Source organism: Acomys minous (assembly GCF_964271855.1).
Source record: "Acomys minous genome assembly, chromosome: 9".
Classification (NCBI taxonomy): Eukaryota; Metazoa; Chordata; class Mammalia; order Rodentia; family Muridae; genus Acomys; species Acomys minous.
The window spans coordinates 73,697,808-73,717,866 of NC_140490.1; the positions used below are offsets into that span (position 1 = coordinate 73,697,808).

Consider the following 20,059-nt stretch of genomic DNA (forward strand, 5'->3'; position numbering starts at 1 on the left):
TATATGGTCTTTTAAAGATTGCAGAAATCAGTTCAGGCCCTTCTGGCTTTCAATCTCTAATTTTTAAAATTATTCTAATGTACTTGCGTTTATATGTGGCTTGGTTTTTCTCTCTTTCAGCTTTCAATATACATTCTTTGTTTTGTACATTTAATGTATTGATTATTATGTGAGATGGGGGATTTTTTTTTCTGGTCCTATCTATTTGATGATCTGTATGCTTCTTGTACCTTGATGGCATCTCTCTCCTTTTTAGGGAGAAAAGTTTCTTGTATGATTTTGTTGTAAATATTTTCTTTGCCTCTGAACTGGGTTTCCTTTTTTCTTGTACATGTAATTATGTAGGTTTAATTATTTTGTAGTGTCTCAGATTGTCTGCTGGCTCCAGTCCTAGTTTTTTTACATTTAACATTTCCTTTCATGGAGTTTCACTCTTCATCTATTTTGTCTTCAAGATCTGTTCTTCTCTTTTCCATGTGATCCATTACTTAGGCGAGGCTTTCTCTGAGCTTTTTGTTTTACTTGAGCTCTTTTGAGTTTTATTTCAATTGAGCTTTTCTTTAGAGAGCCCATCTCTTCATTAGTTTTGGAAAATAGTTGCAAAGTGTATTGTACTCAGAAAAGATGTTTGTTCATAGCACCTGGTGCCCTGAATACCAGTCTAACAAAGGAAAAGGACAGCTCAACTCTACCAAAACATTTTACCTCCTGAACATTCCAAATACTTTCAACTGAAAGATGGCAAGAAAGAAATATTAATTTTTGAACTATTTTTATTATTTCATTTAACTTTGTTTTTGCAGCTCTCATTCAGTCAGGAATTTGGACATATCTTCTGAGTTTTTTGAACATATTTGTAATTACTATTTCTTGGGGAGTATTGTGCTGGTGATGCTAATTTCAGGGGAAATGTTTTTGATGTGGGTGTCTGGTCTCACATTTATTTGCTCAGTGAGTGTTTGGATCTTGGTTTGTTGTTACCCCAACTTGTGAGGTTTGGACCAGCTGAATGGTGCTTGTTTTTCATTTTTAGGGCCAGCCACTCTGTTGATGTTTATTGAATAGCGTGTCAGGTTTGAATCTTAGCTTAGCTAGGGATAGGGTGCCAAGTTCTGAGCCTAAGAGTAAATTACTGTTGATCCTCAGAAGTTTGTGGATGGTGCCCTGGATTCTGTAGATAGTCCTTGGGTCCAGGGGCTGTGGTCATAGAGGGAATCAGTGTGAGGAAGCAGGACACAGTATGTACATTGTCCTGAGGTGGAGAAGGCCAGTCTGGGAATCTGTATATGGGATTAGGAGAATAGGATGCTGTGGTTCCAGGGCATCTTGGTAAATGGGTTTGACTGGTTTGGGAGTCCCTTAAGTGGAATTCTATGTGGTGTCCAGTGGAGTTGTGAGTTGTACTCCAGGTGGTGCTGTGGTGGGTGGGGTGATGGTTAGGCCATGGACAAGCAGAGTGGAGTTGGACACTTGCCTGTCTCTTGTAGCTATGCCTTTTTTATGTGTGTGGATGCTTTGCCTGCTTATTTGTGCACTGTGTGTGTGTGTGTGTGCGCACGCGTGCGCAGTGCTCTGGGACTGAAGTTATAGACAGTAGGGAGCTGCCATGTGGGTTCTTGGAGTTGAACTCAGGTCCTCTTGACACCTGAGCCATCTCTCCAACCCTTCTACCATGCTTTTTATTTGGCATTGAATTGTTCATTTTTAGCATTCATTCAGTTTGGTATTTGTTTAGCACCTCCCCCCCAGATTTATTTATTTTAGTAGATGGATGTTCTTTGTTTAAGCAATCCTATCTCTTTTTAAAATTTGATTTTTTAATTTTATGTAGATGAGTGTTCTGCCTGCATGTATACCTGCATGCCGGAAGAAAACATCAGATCCCAATGTAGATGGTTGTAAGCCACCATGAGGTTGTGGGAATTGAACTCAGGACCTCTGGAAGAGCTGTCAATGCTCTTAACTCTCCAGCCCTGAGGGCCATGTTTATAAGAGGAGCTATAGTAGTAGTAAATGGTAGAGGAATGATATAAGGTTGTCTGAAGAAATACTGGAAAGAGAGGTAACATGCCATTGCTATGTTGAATAGTCCAGTTCTTAGACTGAGCACAGAGACCCTGCACATTAGGTCAGACCATGTTCTTTGGGAGAGGAAAAGGCAGAAGGAAAGTAGTTGGTGGGAGCAATATAGGGCAGCAACAAAGTAGGGTGAAGTTCCTGTGCTGCAATGACATTGGGCATTAAATAGAGACAAGATAGGTGTGGAGGAATAGTGAGGTAGGATACAGGTATGAAAAATGTCTGGGATGATTATTGGGTTATTTTGAATTGAGTTACTGGGGAAATGAAGAACGGACAGACCACATACACAACATAGAGAAGCTGGGATCTAGAGGGCTCTGCTTGTTCTGATGGGGTACACTTGTTACTCTTTGTGGGACCTCTTTGTATGGGAGCAGTTTTGGGTTGCAGTCAGGAGGAATCGGTAGTTGTCAGTGTTCTCAGAACACTCGCACATAATGACCAGAGGAAGGCTCTGCCATCCCTCTGAGCCTCACTCTGTGGTTAAGGTCTTGCATTCCTTTGGGTTCGAGGCGTTGGGTCCTTGATGTGGCTGTGCCTACGTCAACTGTACAAATCACTCAGGACTTCACCTACTCCTCACATGCTCACTCTGTGCGTTCTAGCTCTCCTCACTTACCTGGTGGGGCAGTCCTTGTTGGTAGGTGAATCTGTTCTCTCCTGAGTCATTGGGTGACAGGATTACTGATACTGAGTCTCAGATCTGGTCACACCTCTTAGAATTCATTACAGAAGTTAGAGTAGTGTTCTAGTGAAAAATTATTCTTGGGCTCCTTATGCAAATGCTGTCAGCCCCCCTCTCCAGCTCTTGCTAATTCCTACTTTCTGCTTTGAGTTCGTTTCAGCTTGTTGAATGCTGTGCAGAACTGATTAGGGTTTCTTTTCCAGTCTTGGAGTATTCTGTTAGTCTTGTTTCATAATACTGAAATTCTAATCCTGTACCACTCACTCTTGAGTTTTCTGAGAATGTGATTTGCACAGGGTGTCAGGTGCCAATCCACCACAGAAGCAGAAGTGTTTCTGAAAGTAAGTTTGGCTTCTCTTGTGTTGACTATCAGTACCACATACCCAGTGCCAAGGGGACTTTGTTCCTGGCTTTTCCTGCTACTGCTGCCACTGCCTTGGACATTACCTTTGCCATCAACTAACTGACTTACTTTCCTAATAGCTATTTTTCAGCTTTTCCCATAATATTCCTTGGAAACTCTGGCCAACTGTACCTGAGTGTTGTCTGCCATATTGGGTATCTCTCTTAGTGTTTTTTGGATGATTTTTAAATTCTTATTTTTATGTGTATGTATTACATGTGCGCACCTGTTTGGTGAACATGCCTGTGTGTGCACACATGGAAGCAAGAGGAGAGCACTGTGTAGTGTCCTTTTGAGGCAGATAATCACCCTGAACCTGGAGTTTTTGATAGGCTTGTAGCCAGTGAGCCTTAGCTGTTTGCCTGTCCTGACTGCTCAGTGCTAATGTTTAAATCCAAAACACCTTTCCCCTTTTTTCTTTTGGTTTTTGTTTGTTTTTTAATACAAGGTTTCTCTATTTAGCCCTGAATATCCTGGAACTTGCTCTGTAGACCAGGCTGTCCTGACACTCAGAGATCTCTGCTGGGAGATGTGTACCACCACCACTATTGAGAACTAAAACTTTTTTCTTTTTAATATATTGAGTGTGTGGAACCTCTGTTGACTCTTCATTTATTATTTTCTATATTTTTGGTGTATTATAGGATTTTTCTGTAAACAAGATTATATCTGAAAATAGACATAGCTAACTTTCTTGCTTCTGAATTTCTTGTCTAATCCCAATGACTATAACCTGAAGTATAATGCTCAGATGGTAAAAAGAGACTTCCTTCTCTTATTTCTAATGGTAGAGGGAAAACATTTATTCTTTCTTCAACAAAGTATTTAATTATAAATTCTGGGTTTTGGTACTTAAAAATATGATTCTGGAGTGCCTTGTAGTAGGTGACAAATGTTCTGATTTCAGCAAATGGACAAATGACAACAAACTTTAGCCTGGTTTCTGAAAGCTAGCTAAGAACTAAGTAAAGAGTTCAGTGTGAAAACGGAAAGTGACGCCAGGCGTTGAGTTGGGTGACTTGGCTTGAGTATTGATTCTTCCTTTGACTAAGTTTTTGACATGTGATAAGTTTCTAAGCATTCTGTCCTAGTTTTTCCATCTGCCTTCTCTGTATTTTCATTGCTGAAAGATGAGCAAGTCAAATGAAATGTGTTTCGTAGGCTGAAGTTCATTGTGTTATATTTGACAAAGAATGGCTGTCCAAATGGCCTTAGCTATAGAGTGTGGTGTGGTAAAATACAGTGGACTTGGGTTATGCTATATTCTTCAAAGAAGATACAGTAATGATCTGATATGGTAATGTGGTAAATGTCTAAGATTAAAAAGTTAAGAATGATGGATCTGGTCACAAGAAAGGTGCTGATAAGGCACTATTGCATCTTTCTTGGAGTTTAGAAAGCTGTATGAAGAAAGGACTCTGAAAATTGGGAAAGATTTAGTATAAGAGATGTAGGATGTTCTCCATAGGCAGTGAAAAAACAGTAGCATTGGTCAATCTAGTAGTTGTTGGAATATTACTTTAGTGTCGTATGATACAGTACCTTGGCAAAAAGCAAGGGGGAAAAGGATTAATTTTGGCTTACAGTTTCAGAGGGTATACAGTGTTGTAATGGTGGGGCAGGCAGGTCAGCAGCAGGTTCAAGACTGGGCGCTCACATTTTGTTGAAATACAAGAAGCAAAGGAAACAGGAAGTTGGATTAGGCTATGAAACCTAAGGGCCTGCCACTGGTGATGGGCTTACTTAAGCAAGTTTCCACCTCCTAAAGTTTCTATAACCTTCCCAAACAGTGTTCCCCAGGGAGTGAGCAAATGCTCAGACACATGCCATGTACCACAACTCTAGGGGAAGCTAGGTTGGGGCCAGACTGATCTGCAGCACCTTGATAACTTGGCTAACAAGGTGAACTTACATCCCATAGGAATATCATACTTTATAAATGTTTATTGCGTATGTGGAATTGGCTAAGTTTGTATTCAAAGTCAAACTTTGAAGATAGCATCTCTCCGTTTAGTTCGGTAAGATAGTTAAATTATTTTATAAGACAAATAATGTGGAAGGATCATTGAATAAAGATTATCTCTGGCTCTGTCATATTAGGAGGTGAGTTGTTTGTTTGTGTGTGCGTGTGCGAGTGCGCGCTCGCAAGTCAGTCTCATGCACCCCAGACTGACCTGAAGCTTGCTGGTTAACCTTGAGCTTTGATTTGATTTTTGTACCCCCTTTGAGTGCTGGGATTATGGTCGTGTGTGCTGCTGCTGCCTCCGGCGCCCCCCCCCCCCCCCAGCCACACACACTGCGCTTGGTTTATGTTGTGTGGGGGATTGAATCAGGACTTCCTACATGCTGGATAATTTATCAGTTTAACTATATCCCCAGTTCTGATGAAGGGGAAATTTCAGATCGGTGGTAAACATTGTGCTGAGATGTTAAATATCTTTTGTTTGGCACATAGAGGAGGTGATTAGAGGAATGTTAGAAAAACATTGTAGGCCTAGCAGTTGGTTAATTTTGAATGGCTGTACAAGGATTTTGTATATATGCCATGATTAAAGAGTTTGGGTAGAGGGGTAACTGGAAGATTATTCAGGTGACTGGATGGAGAGCAATTATAAAGGGTTGATACAGTAGTGTGGTAAAGAGTAAGTAAGTGATGGTACGGATTAACAATAGAGTCTGGAGACTGTTTAAAACAGAAGAAAGGTAGAGTTGGCAGGAGAAGAATTGGATAAGGGGGTAAAGACACCTAGTGGAGTGTAGAGTGACTTGAGGTTTCTGTCCCTTTAACAGGTCCTATTGCAGGAGGATAAGGAATATTTCATACTTAATACACCGAAATGGTTTATCTCTGTTGTACTGAGATCTGCATGTGGTAGTGGGAAGGGACTTTTTAAGCCAGGGCTTCATATCCATCTCAGGCATAGAGGCATACAAAATAGCTAAACAGATCAGACACTTACAATAAATCAGAGATTTACACCATTTCCTTGACATGGATAGTTTTATTAAAGGTATAACCAGAGTTGATACTAAAGAAATGTACTTTGTCGTCTTTACATAAAGAATTAAATGTTGGCTGAATACTTAATTCTGTCATATGTAGAGCTCTTCAGTGTTTTTCAGAGTTGATTTAGATTATGTTTTTTGATGGTCAGTGCCAAGAGTACTGCTTTGCATAAATACATATTACAAAATGGCTGAGGTATGCTTTGGGCCATTCCACAAATTGATGGGAATCCTACATCCATATTTTCATGACAAAATCCATCTGATGATTATTTAAAAAACAAACAAACAAAAAACCCTCAGCATTTCAAACATCAGTTTAAAAAAGCAAACATTCTAAGTACAATTCAAAGATACTAACTTGTTATTTACATGTTGAGCAATGACATCAAGAAACTAAGAACACATCTTTTTTTTTAATAAAAGCATAAAACTTTGTACAGTAAGATAATGTGGTTTATAGCCTACAGTAGTCTCATGTCTGAGCTCTGAGGTGTTTCAGATAACATTCACTGGCATGCTGTAATGTAAAGGCATGCCCAGTGCAAAGTATGCTTGTATGCTCAAAACCAAAGTTGCAGTGAAGCTGCACAGTAACACTGCCAGAAAACTTTTTTATCCAGAACATTTAATATTTGAGTAACTTCTGGTTGTTGCACATTCAGGAGCCCTCAGGGGCCTAGCCTATCATATATGTCTTGACACTGTTCTATTGCTGTGAAGAGACACTGTGACTAAGACAGTTCTTATAAAAAGCATTTAGTTGTTTGTTTGCTTACAGTTTCAGAGGTTAGTCCATTATCATGGTGGGAAGCATGGCAGCATGCAGACAGACATGGTGCTGGAGAAGGAGCTGAGAGCTCTACATCCTTATCCATAGGGAGAGAGAGAGGGAGGGGGAGGGGGAGGTGCGTGCGCGCACACACACACATAGACCTGACATAGGCTTATGAAACCTCTCTTCCAGTGATACTTCCTCCAACAAGGCCACACTTCTTAATCCTTCTAATCCTTTTAAATAGTGCCACTCTCTGGAGACTAGAAACTCACATATATGAGCCTATGGATGCCATTCTTACTCAGATTACCACAGTTTGTAAATATAAATTAAATTCTGTGTAAGAATAAATATAGTACGGAAGAAAACCTTAAGAGGCAGAAGCTGAAAAAAAAAAAAGGCAGAAGCTGTCTGCATATGTAATTAGGATAAAAAGTAAGGAAGCAGAAGTGGTAGGAAGTATATTTAAGAGTGTACTTAATATTGTTATCATAGGCATTGAGTTTTTCTTGTTCTAGTTTTGTAAAGTATGTTTATTTTTCTAGTTACTTTCAGTGAGTAGTTTATGAGCACAGGAGTTTGAGTGGCAGCAAAGATAAAAATAGCAGGGTACTGACTAGCATTTGCTCTTTTGATTTACATGTCAAAATTTAAAAAAATATTGTGTGTTTGAGTCTATAGGTATGGGTAAGGAGTTAAGAAACAGCATTTTTGACAAGCTTACAAGTTATGCTGTTTGTGGTCAACACTGTGTAAAGTAAGGTTCCAGAGATTGGGGCATCAGTAGTTTATCAGAGACATTAAGTTTATATAGCAAAGAGTTTGAATGTAAGGTGGAAGGTAATATAGTTTGTGTGGGAGAAGACATGCCTGGTGAATCTTGGAACACAGGGTGTGAGCTTGAGGAAAGTTGTGAAGGTTTGCAGTAACTACTAAGAAAAGGCAAGTGAAGGATTTGGTGCATTTAAATCCTTTAACAGTGAGGATTGTTTTGTTTATGCTGTCTACAGCAATAATGGAGCCGAGAGAATATATCAATTGGATAGGGTAGATAAGGAGAGAAGATGGTTGGGTGAAAGAGGAAAGGGATTTTGAGGATAAAAGAGGACAGTATGGTAGGTTGTGTAGTGGTCCCCTAAGATATCTCTGCTATTCTCTCTGGAATGTGTATATTAAGTATGTTGTGGCAAAAATTTGATACGATTAAAAAGTAGATGTGATTAAATTAAGGGTTTTGAGAAGGAGGTTTGAGTCAGCAATGCCATGTGATGATGGAAGCCGAGGCCTCAGTGGTGGAGGTCTTGAGTAAGTGAAGGTGAGGAAGGCAAGAGGGCACATTTCCCAAGAGATTGCAGCAGAGATAGATGGTTTACTTTTCCAAAGCTCGCTGGATTTCTGTTTCCAGGGCAGTGAGACAATTTGTGTTGCTCTAAGCCATCATGTTGAAAAGGTTTGTTACAGTAACAGTAGGGAATGTTCAGAGGGCATTGCTATAAAGGAATAGAGAGTTAGGATCAATAAGATACAGTATGTGTTTAACAGGAAATGAAATTTATAGCCTGGTTAAGTAGATAGAGAGTAGTAAAAGTAAAAATAGAGACTGTTAAAAGGAGCATATATTAATTAAGAGGACAAGCTTTAATTTTAGATGGTGCTGGATCTAATGGAATCAGTAGTTTGAGTTGTATGAATATTAGAAAACTTCTTAGAAACATAGGATAATCTTTTAGTTTTAAAAAGATGTCTTTAAAAAATGTCTGTGTACGAGTATGTGCAAATTAGTTTAATGCCCATTGAAGACTGAAGGGGACTTGGATCCCCTGGAGCTGTGTGCTTGCCTTGGTGCTGACACTTTGAGAGCATTATGAGCTCGTAATCCTTGAGCCATCCTTTGAGTTCCTGGTGAGCTCTTTTAACTTACTTTTAACAAGTAATGGATACTTAATATATGTTAATTGTAGATTGAACAGTATAGATTAGAAGAAAACATTGTGTGTGTGTGTGTGTGTGTGTGTGTGTGTGTGTGTGTGTGTGTGTGTCTGCCTGCATTGAGGTGTGAGGACAGCTTGAGAAAACTGGTTCTCCTTCCACCTTGCGGGTTCTTAAGGTTGGACTTCTGGCATTCAGAATTGGTGGCAAACACTTTAACTGACTGAGCCATCTTGTCAGTCCAAGAAAAAAATTTAAAAAGAAAATGTTTATATAAAAATATTTTAGTAAGATTGTTATAGTGTAATTTATTATAGATTTTAAAATGCATTTCTTTCCACTGTCACTACTATATGCCTGAAGCGTTAGTAAAATGGTAATGTTTTTAGTAATGTATGGCAAAATCATTGGTAAAAACTGCCTAAACTTGCTGTTTCTTTTTTATATTATATTTTAGTTTACCAAACTATGTTAGTTGTATATGTGTCTTTGAAATTTATTAGCAACTTATCAGAGTCTGAGAGTGTATTACATATAACTTTTGCATCTGTCTTAGTAGATAACCAGAGGAGTGGGGCCTAGGAAAGTACTGTGTAGAAGAATTGCGTTCCAGGCCTTTGCTATTGCCTGTGGTGAGGTGAACCATCTCTGTATGCTTCTCCTGCTGCTTGTTAGTGTCTAGTCAGAGGATACAAATGTGACTTACATTCTGATTTGTTTGGGGCTCAACCATCTGAAGGGTGAAGAAGGAATTAAAATGTGGCCAAGTTTCCTATTACAAAATTTGCATCCTATACGAAATTTGCATCCTGTATAAAATTATGCAAGTTATTTTATAATTATCTTACTTTGCATTTAGTTAAATGTTACTTATTTCAGGGAATAATTGTAGCCTTATACATATTTTAAAAATTGGTATGTACACCTACTTAATGTCTTAGAATATTTTTTTATGACTAATGTTATTAACCTGAATCAATTATATACATTTTTATGTAGGCTGTGGGACTTGTATGAAATGGTAGCTCAGTCCTGAAACGAGTTTGGGCCTTCCACGTTAGTTTTGAAAGAACGAGGGAGAATCTGGATTTTCATTTTCAGGTTATCTTGTGCCTAGTAATTTATTTGTATTCTAGAATTACAGAATGTTTATAAATATGTCCCTCCACCTTGTATTAACACCAGCCAAAAATAGAAATAGCCTATTCTCCCCCCCCCCCCCCCATTTTCGCTGTGGGTTCCTGGAATTCCGTGCTTCATTTTCCTGCTTTCTGTAATTTCCATGGAATTCCGTGCTTCATTTTCCTGCTTTCTGTAATTTCCATGAAATTTCTTCAGTAAGGCTGTCTTTTTGGCAGTTTACTGTGTTAACCTGTCCTACTTCAGAGTCATCCTTTCTACCACAGTCTAGTAAGAGCTTTCTTTTCCTGTGTTCAGTATTTTAAATTGCCTTAACCTGTCTCTTGCAGAGTGAAAATTATGAATTTAAAGCCTGGTATATGACTGTAACAAGTTAGTTAAGACTCTAGAAAGAAATAGCATCCAATTTATGGTCAAGAGACTTTGCATTCTAAAAAGACTATACATTTCCAACACAGACCCATTTCTTGTCAAAATGTTTATGGTATGCACACATAACTGAGAGTGTATGTACACCACCCAGTGTGCACAGGAGCCTGTGGAGGTCAGCCGAGGGTGTTCCATCGAGCCTCCATATGGGCTCTAGACTTCTAATGAAGGGATTGCAGGGGTAAGATAGAAGGGAGCATAAAAGAAGAGTAGCAGGGAATCTGAGGTGCCAAAGACAGGAGGTATGGTGAAGAGACAGAATTTGTGCCAGAAACTGTGAGCAAGTGGAGGTCGGAAGGTGGGTGGATGACTTGATCCAGTGCTGTCCTTGGTAGAGCCTTACTGCCTATTTCTCCTTTTTTGAGTTATTACTGATAGCCTGAATATGCCTTAATTGTTACATTTCTTAGGAGATTTTTTATTTTCTTAAAATTCAGCCTTATCTTTGGGCATTCAAAGGCCATGGAAAAGGAAGAATATTTTAAAGAAAATTGCCGTCTGCTTTTTTACTTAACAACAACAAAGCCATTCAGAAACACTATATTATCATTTTGAAATTAAGTAGTTTCATTTTTGCAAGTCAAATTAGCACTCTGTAAAGTTTAATTTTGTTCTTGACTAAATGTTATTACTTTTTCACCAGACGGTCTGCCAAGTCTCGAAGCAGAAGCCCGTACTCGTCCCGGCACTCAAGATCGCGCAGCAGGCACAGATTGTCTAGATCCAGAAGTCGCCATTCAAGCATTTCTCCCAGCACGCTCACTCTGAAGAGTAGCCTGGCAGCTGAGCTGAACAAGAATAAAAAGGCACGGGCTGCAGAGGCCGCACGAGCTGCAGAGGCAGCTAAAGCTGCTGAGGCAGCTGCCAAAGCTGCGAAAGCCTCCAGTGCGTCTACACCTACAAAGGGGAGCACGGAAGCTGGTGCCGGTGCCTCTCAGACCAACCATGTGAAGGATGTAAAGAAACCGAAAACTGAGCATGCACCTTCTCCTTCCAGTGCTGGGACCGTCAAAAGTGACAAAGCAAAAACCAAGCCACCACTTCAGGTAACAAAGGTGGACAATAACTTGATTGTAGATAAAGCCACCAAGAAAACAGCTGCTGGGAAGGAGAGTAAAACTGCTGCTACCACAAAGGAAGAGCCAGTATCCACTAAAGAGAAAGCCAAGCCACTCACGCCGAGTGTCGGAGCCAAGGAGAAGGAGCAACACGTGGCTTTAGTGACCTCCACACTGCCGCCATTACCCTTGCCACCCATGCTGCCTGAAGAGAAGGATGCTGACAGGTAAGTTCAAACAAATTTGAAATTTGTTAGTAACTGTTCAAAGAAAAAATGTTAACTTTAAGTTGAGAAGTGATTTAACTTATCCTTTCCCAAAGTTAGTATAAAAGTCCTTTTATTTTGTTGTGTTTTGGAGAATGGATGGGTAGGGAGGTTGAGACTCACACTATGTTGTCCTTGGCTGGCCTGGAGCTTACTATTCAGAGCAGGCGAACCTCTTAGCTCAGAAGGCTGCTTGTCTCCTGCTCCTGAGTGCTTGGATTAAGGGTGTGCACCCGTACCCCCGACAGCCATCCAGCCTCAGCTTTCCTGATCCACTCTGTCTCTTGCTCTTTGTCTTTAATTGTGTCTTTGCTCCTTGAACGGGTATGAAAATTTCTTACTGTTACTGAGTACTACTACAGACATGGCTATGCCATTAATTTCTTTCTTTCAGTGACTGACTTAAGTACAAAGTTTTAAGTGTATAAAGAGAAGAAACTTTTTAAGTCAAGTTTTAGGTGACTAAATAAAAATTACAGTGAAAAAGAAAATTGGTTAGAATTACTCAGAGGGCAGAAGATACTTTTATAGCCTTCCTGTTTTTGTTAGAAGTATAGTATATTTTGTTACGGGACTACATGTAGAAGGTCTTAGCTATTGATAGTATTTATCCTGGAAATAAAAAACCAAGCTCATAGAGTAGTTACTTGAATTGAATGGCCTGATAGAATTTTTGTGCATCTCAGATACTAAGATTATAAATGTTAGTATAAATCAGGACTGCGGACTGCAGGAAATATTGACTACTTTAGGTTAATGATGTGTTTATTAAATAAAGTAAAATGGCTAATTATTATTGTGCAGAGTTAGAAAACATAATACACCTCATGCTTTGTTTGAAAAAGTCTTGTTTTTCGGTTTTTGTAAGCACAGTACTGCTGTCTTTCCCCTCCTCCTTTCATAAGGGAGGAGCCGCTCCATTCCCTCACAGCTCTTTTCACCAATTTAAATGAGCATGGTAGTTTAATATTTTAGCAACCTGGTGTGGGATGGGTTTTGTTGTGGTTTGTTTGTTGGTTTTTGTGCTAAACAGGTATTAGTTGAAAATTGTCACCTACCTTTTTGATGGAGAGAGATCTTTTATGTTCTGATATGCTTTTGGAAACCTGAATATGGAAGGCATGTTTATATGTTATTCACTGGAAATTTAAAGATCATTTTAAAAAACAGCTATGATCTACATACTTTCAATAGCTAAGTCTTAAGGAATGTTTTCCACCTATGCTTTAAGTATGCTTCTACCCACTCCTAGTTAGTCAACACAATTACATCTTTAAATTAATCTATGAAAAGTTAAATGTTTTCAAACATATGAAACATTTATGTCTTTTTTTGTGACTAATTCTGTAAATATGTACTGTTATTTGTTACTTTCATGTATTCAGGCAGTTGAAAGAGTTAAATAATAAAATTAGCATCTATATAACCTTCTAGAGTGGTGGCTTCTCAACCTTCCTAATGCTGGGATCTTTATTAATACAGTTATGGTGATACCCCCTCACCATAAAATTATTTTCAGTGTTACTTCATAACTATAACTTACTAGTGTTATGAGTCATAATGTAAATATCTGATATACAGGATGGTCTTTGGTGGCCCTCGTGAAAGGGTCGTTCAACACCTACCCAGGGGTTATGATCCACATATTGAGAACCACTTTTCTAGAGTCAACAAATTATAATATTTATTTATGCTCTTAATTTTCCTCTATAGGGAAAGTGTATGTATATAAAGGTCTTTTTGAAAATAAGTGGTTGCCATAGTTCTCAGTTTAATGTAACCTAAGACAATTACAAGTGTTACCCCATGATTTGAAGAATCTGGATCTGTAGTCTTTTTGGTTTTTTTGAGACAAGGTTTCTTTGTGTAGCCTTGGCTGTCCTGGACAGGAGTTGTGGACCATGCCGGCCTTGAACTCACAGAGATCCATCTGCCTCTGCCTCCTGGAGTGCTGGGATTAAAGGCGTACACCACTGTGCCTGGCTGGATCTGTAGTCTTATATATAGTATGTCTTTCATCTGAATTTGCCTGATTATCTCTTTTTGAAGACAGTTCATTTGCTCTTCTCTAACACTTCCATTTCCTGTAAACAAGAAATCAGTTGGATCTTGTTTAGGTTGAAAACAAATAGGGATTTTGGTCAGAATGTGTAGATGATTTTATGTACTTCTTACTATATGAGGAATAGAATTTAAATTGTGATGTGGTAACTTGGTCAAGTGATCACCAACCATAAAACGTCTATGTGGAAGACATTCTTGTCTCCTTTCCATTTAGCGGCTGTAGGACAACAGTTTGAAGATCTGTTTTCCCTGGAGCTGCCTTCCAGTGGCTTAGCACAAACTAATGAGATTGTCTTAATATGTTACTATAATTGGGGCTGCAAACGATGATTTTTGAATTTGATCATTCCTCTTAATAGCTGTTAGTAAAGCTAATATAAAAAGGTGATTGTACCACACCTAGTCTTAGTCGTTTGGAAGCCTTTTCTGCATTATCATCAGTGAGTCTGGTCTGAGGCTTGGCTGGTAGGTGCTTCTTTAACCTGAACCCTTCCATCTTTTCACTAGCCTGGTGCCTCCTTGAGTCTAAGCCAAATAGTATATGTCAGACTCACTTTGAGTCCTTCTCAGAACTGCAGTTTAGAGTCTTGTTTTTCTTTGACATTTAGTTTTGGGTTGTGCTTTCGTTTTTTTTTTATAAGAAATATCTTGCTGGCCTGGAGTTTGCTGTGTAGATCAGGGTGGCCTTAAAATCATAGAGATCCACCTGCCTCTACCTCCTGAGTGCTGGGATTAACAGTGTGTGCCATCAAGCCTGGTACTTATTTTTGTTTTTACTTGCTATGGATACTTACTATTTTTCCTTTACAATCTAAGCTTATAAAATTTAATGGCAACAGATTGTCTCATAGAAATTGGTTTAGGTTGTTATGTGAAGAAGAAAGAGATGTTATGATTCCACAACTTAACTCCTTGTAACAGTGTTGCTACCAACGTTGAATCATTGAGTTTCACTAATTTGAAATGCCATATATAAAAATTCTCAGGAATCTCTGTGTTTTTTGCACATTGTTCTCTGTCAACATTGTTGCTCACTCTAGAAGGGGAGATTAGTGGTAGGACAGTGTGGAGGTTTGTTTCCCTTTTTTGTTTGCTGGATTTGGAGTTTAACTCAGGAGTTGTACATACTGGGCAAACTTTCCTTCACTGAGCTTGAACCTCAGTCCTACAATACAAAAATTGGGGCCCAGTGTTGTATAGATTTTCTTAAAAAAAAAAAAAAGAAAAGAAACCCCTTGTCTGAATATTTAATATAAATTCTCTGATTTTTATTACTAAAATCTTCTCTTTTAACATGCCTTGATTGGGTAAAAGATTTTTAGTTTTTGGGAAATTTTAAATTACCGATTATAAATTCAAATACAATTTGGAAATTACAAATCTTTGGGTACTTAAAAAAAAAAGTATAGGGCTAACCAACCTTATAATTCACTTGTAATTCTCCTATGGAGGGTTAGAGCTCATGATGGCAGCAGGAGCAGCCAAGAACTAACCCCTGTCTCTGCCTGGCCTGGAACCAGGCTGGCCTCAGATTCACGGGGGACACCTGCCTCTGCTTTCCAAGTCCTGGCATTAAAAGCAAATTAATTAGTTTTGGCTATGTAAATGCCCAAGAGAATAGTTGTGTACCAGTTGTAGTTTGTGATTTTATTTGCTGAAATGAAGAAGGCAACATTGTCTCCCTACCAGAATAAAATATTACAAAATTAATAGGTTTCTTGGGAAGTATAACAAGTTGATTTTCTGTTTTTAATTTTCAGTTTTGAAAGATATATATCTATATCTATATCTATATCTATCTATCTATCTATCTATCTATCTATCTATCTATTTTAAAGTTACGCTATTATTATGTGTGTATTGTGTGTGGCAGGTGCACTCAATGGTGCTGCTATGGGGTCAGAGGATAACCTTGGGTGCTGGCTCCTGGCCTTGTTTTAGGCAAGTTCCCTTTGTTGTTTGGCCAATCCAGTATGAACAGGAGGCTAGCTGGCCCAGGTTCGGGGATTCTCCTGTCTCCACCTCCCCTCTCACTTCAGGAGCGCTGGGATTGTAGACTTGTGCGGCTGTGCCTAGCTTTATGTGTACTTTTGGGATTTGAACCAAAGTTCTTATACTTCCCTGCCTAGCACCCAGCTCCCTAGACTTTATTTTTAAAAAGTTTTAGATTTGGAAAGGTAAAAAGATGTTATAGAATCCCTATTTACCTTGCATTTATTACAATTGATCGGTATCAGTATATTACTATTAATTAAGATTTGTACTTTGCAGACTTCCATGGTTTTTACATAGTTCTGTGGTATTGTTTTCCTATTAAACTTTTTACTTAGTTGAAGGATAGTATTCTTTTTGGCTGGACTTGAAGTGTGACACATGAAATAAGGAGCCTTTGCATACTCCTTAAATATTAAAATATGACTGTGTATTTATCATATAATCAAATATTTGTGGTTTATTTGACCTTTTTTTTTTCCCTTTAGCTTAAGAGGCAATATTTCAGTAAAAGCAGTTAAGAAAGAAGTAGAAAAGAAACTTCGATGTCTGCTTGCTGATTTACCACTGCCCCCTGAGTTGCCAGGAGGAGATGATCTTTCTAAGAGTCCAGAGGAGAAGAAAACAACAACACAGTTACACAGCAAAAGAAGGCCTAAGTATGTGCTTGCTTTCTACCTGCACTTCAGTTGACCAGAAACAACATATCCTGGATCATTATAAACTTAGAAAACACTAAGATTAAAATGAAAAGTGTGTTTTTGTTTGAACATAAATGTACACATTGGTTAAGACTTCTGAAATAATCATGAGGTGGCATCTATTTGCAGTGATTAATAAAACCAAATGGAATGTTTTTTTTTTTTACAGTTTGTAATTATTAATTTGGGGGTATTGTGTGTGTCAACGATATTAATCTATAATTAAGATAGCCAACTAATATAAAAACACTGAAATTGGTTGAAGTATAAAACAGTGTTCAGTGTACTCAAAATCAGTAATGGACAGTGTTCTGCTTTTAACTACTCATCTTCCCCATAGTACTGCATGCATACTTATTTTTTCAAGAGATAGCATTTTTCAAAATAGAGCTGATATAGCTTGATGTTACATACTTGATAGAGCTCTTTTTCTTGAAGCTGGTTTTTTTTTTTTTAAATTAAAAACAAAAACCCTGGTCTGAATATTTATGTAAATTCTGATTTTATCATCAAAAGGTTCTTTCTAACATGTCTTGAAAGTTTAAATATGGGTGCTTTTAAAAAGAATAACTACTTAACAAAGGAAAATTTTAAAACTTTGGAGTTATATTTGATTTAGAATTGCTCTTCAGGTAACATCTAAATTAAAAATATGATTTTCTATTATGAGGAGAAAGCTTTAGTCTATCTTTGAATCCTTTTGCTACAGTTCTTGAGTTTCTGTGGTAAGCCTGCTATTTACTACAAAGCAACGTCTTTTTTTTTTTTTCCCCTTCCCAGAGACAGGGTCTCTCTGTGTAGCCTTGGCTGTCCTGGGCTCGCTTTGTAGACCAGGCTGGCCTCGAACTCACAGCGATCCACCTGCCTCTGTCTCCCAAGTGCTGCGATTAAAGGCGTGTACCACCACTGCCCAGCTGCAACATCTTTTTAAAGAATTAGATTTTTGTTACATCTATTATTTTATACCCAAGTATGGAATTCTGAGTCTTGATTTTACATGACTTCATACTTGTACTTTTTTGAGTGGGAAATCTTCAGTATTTTTATGATGGTTTTTGTCCTCCTATGAGTCTAGATTTATAAGTAATTTTTAGTCAGTTTCTTTTGTTACTATTTGTTAGGTTTTCCTGTGCCTGTGCGTGCGCACACATACACCCCTTTTTTCTGTACACGCATGCATTTATGGGTAGAGAGAATCGTTGAATGAAAAAGAAAGCTTTATGGAGAATCTTGACTGTTTCTAGTAAAACTGGTTTTTACCCACTTACTGAAAAGCTACATTCCAAAGCCTTTTAAAGAAGCATTGTGGCTTCTTTTCATCTCTGAAGTTCTAATCCACAGAAGAATCAGTATGTAGAAATTAGTTTATTTTTATAACTTATAATATCAGCTAACAGTAACTTGTATACATGAATTTCACTAATATACAAGAATAGGGTGAAATAGATTTACAGATGGGTAGGATCGATTTTTGAATTATTAAGCAATTCAATCAGTTTGCTTGATTGTCTATAAAAACTTCAGAACTATATTTACTAGAATATGTGGGCCTCGCTATGGCGAAATCAAAGAAAAGGATATTGACTGGGGAAAACGCTGCGTGGATAAATTTGATATCATCGGAATTATTGGAGAAGGTACTTACGGACAAGTGTACAAAGCCAGGGACAAAGACACTGGTAAGAATGTTAAGTTTTGGTAGAATGCAGTTCCTTTGTTTTTTTTCCTCTAATGTGTAGCTTTAAGAATTTCCAAACAAGCAAACTTTTTTGTGTGTGTGCTGTTTTTTAGTCTTAATTTTATTCTCTGTGCATTTTCTATATATTCATATCAATACATGTGGGAGCAACAGCCTTTTAAAAATGTCTCTTTAGTATTTGTGACAATGCTGTCTGGTGGGATTTAGGTATATGTTTCTTTTGTGGTGAGTAATTATTAAACTGTTAATACCTAGGCAAAAGTAGTAGTAGTTTGTTATTGTTTCTTTTTGAGGCAGAGTCTTAAGTATGTAGTCCGTGCTGCTTCAGACTTTGTGGCCTCCTGCCTTATCTTCTTGAGGCCTGGGGTAACTTTAGGGGTAAATTATTCTATATTAAGAATCACATAAAATTTTCTTTTTGCTAACTTTCTCCCTTCTGTAGCAGTTACTCTTAGGAACAGATTCAGAAGATTACATTTTCAGAACTTTTAATTTTTCAGAAGATAATGAAGAATCTGTGGGAAAGTTTTGAAATACCTCCTCCAAAGAAAGTGGGTGTGCTAGAAGTCACACTGTAGAAGTTAGGCATTTAATCAATAATGCACAGAACTAGTTCCCCTACTACACTTCCACAGAATTTCTCTGTGTAGCCCACACTGGCCTTGAGCTCATAGATCTGCCTGCCTCTGCCTCCTGAGGGCTGGGATTAAGGCATGCGCCACTATTGCCTGGAAGAACTCGGTTGGTTTTTCTGTTTTGTTTTTTGAAGTCAGGGTTGTTACAGTAAGATATATCCGTTTGGCCTAAGATGGCTAATAAATGACACAGAGTCCGAAGCATACGTTAATGCTGCCAACACTACGCTGGGCAGAATCTAAACTGATACAAATCTACTCCTAAAACTAACATAAACAAACTACTCTAAGCCTCATATCATACATATACCCCAAGCACTTGCCACTGTGGTGATCCTCAAGCCATTCCTCTTCCCCGTCCTCCTCAACTGTAAACCTTCTTCCCCTTCTCAACTCTCAATCCTCAGTCCACTACCCTCTCCAGGAAGTCCCGCCTTCCCCTTCCTGTCCTTCTGCCCAGCTTATTGGCTAAACAGCGCTTTATTGACAGTTGTTATATCCATTCAAGACATTCCTCCACACAGGGTTTCTCTGTGTAGACTTGGCTGTCCTGGATTCGCTTTGTATACAGACTGGCCTAAAACTTGCCAGAGATCCACTTTCCTCTGTCTCCCTGAGTGTCTGGATTACAGGTGTGCACTACCCCTGCACCTGGCTCAGAAGTAGCATTTTTAAAAATCTTAGTTTGTTTTGAACATAAATTTAGGATTAAAATCAACAGCTATTTGAGGCCATTTAGTATAACATGTTATGGTTAAAAAACTCATGAAAGTAGTTAGAACATAGAGTAGCCATTGATAATTGTAATACTGTATTATCAGTAAGATTAAATTATGACTTCCAGAAGCTTTAATGAAACAAATTATACTACATTATAGGAAAACATAAAATGAAAAAAATTGATTTTAACGTTTAAGAGAATATATTTTTTTTCTTAGAAATTTGTAATATCAACCCTTTGTTAATCCTGCCAAAGAAGTGGAATGAATATGCATGCCTTTTATTACAGTATATTTTTTCTTATGTTGAATATTGCCCAGTTTACTAAGTCCATGCACATTTCCACATCACATCACATCACATCACATCACATCACATCACATCACCACATCACATCACATCATCACATCACATCATCACATCACATCATCACATCATCACATCATCACATCACATCATCACATCACATCAT

At 38.2% G+C, this 20,059-nt stretch overlaps 1 protein-coding gene across 4 annotated transcripts in view; it reads left to right on the forward strand.

Annotated features, from left to right (window-relative positions):
- CDK13 (cyclin dependent kinase 13) overlaps nucleotides 1-20,059 on the forward strand; it is a 93,275-nt gene that overhangs the window by 17,518 nt on the left and 55,698 nt on the right. For all 4 annotated transcript variants that reach the window (XM_084795177.1, XM_084795179.1, XM_084795178.1 and 1 more), the window contains exons 2-4: nucleotides 11,096-11,737; nucleotides 16,321-16,491; nucleotides 18,073-18,212. In XM_084795177.1, the coding sequence (XP_084651303.1) occupies nucleotides 11,096-11,737; nucleotides 16,321-16,491; nucleotides 18,073-18,212 (953 nt within the window). The remainder of the gene's footprint in view (nucleotides 1-11,095; nucleotides 11,738-16,320; nucleotides 16,492-18,072; nucleotides 18,213-20,059) is intronic.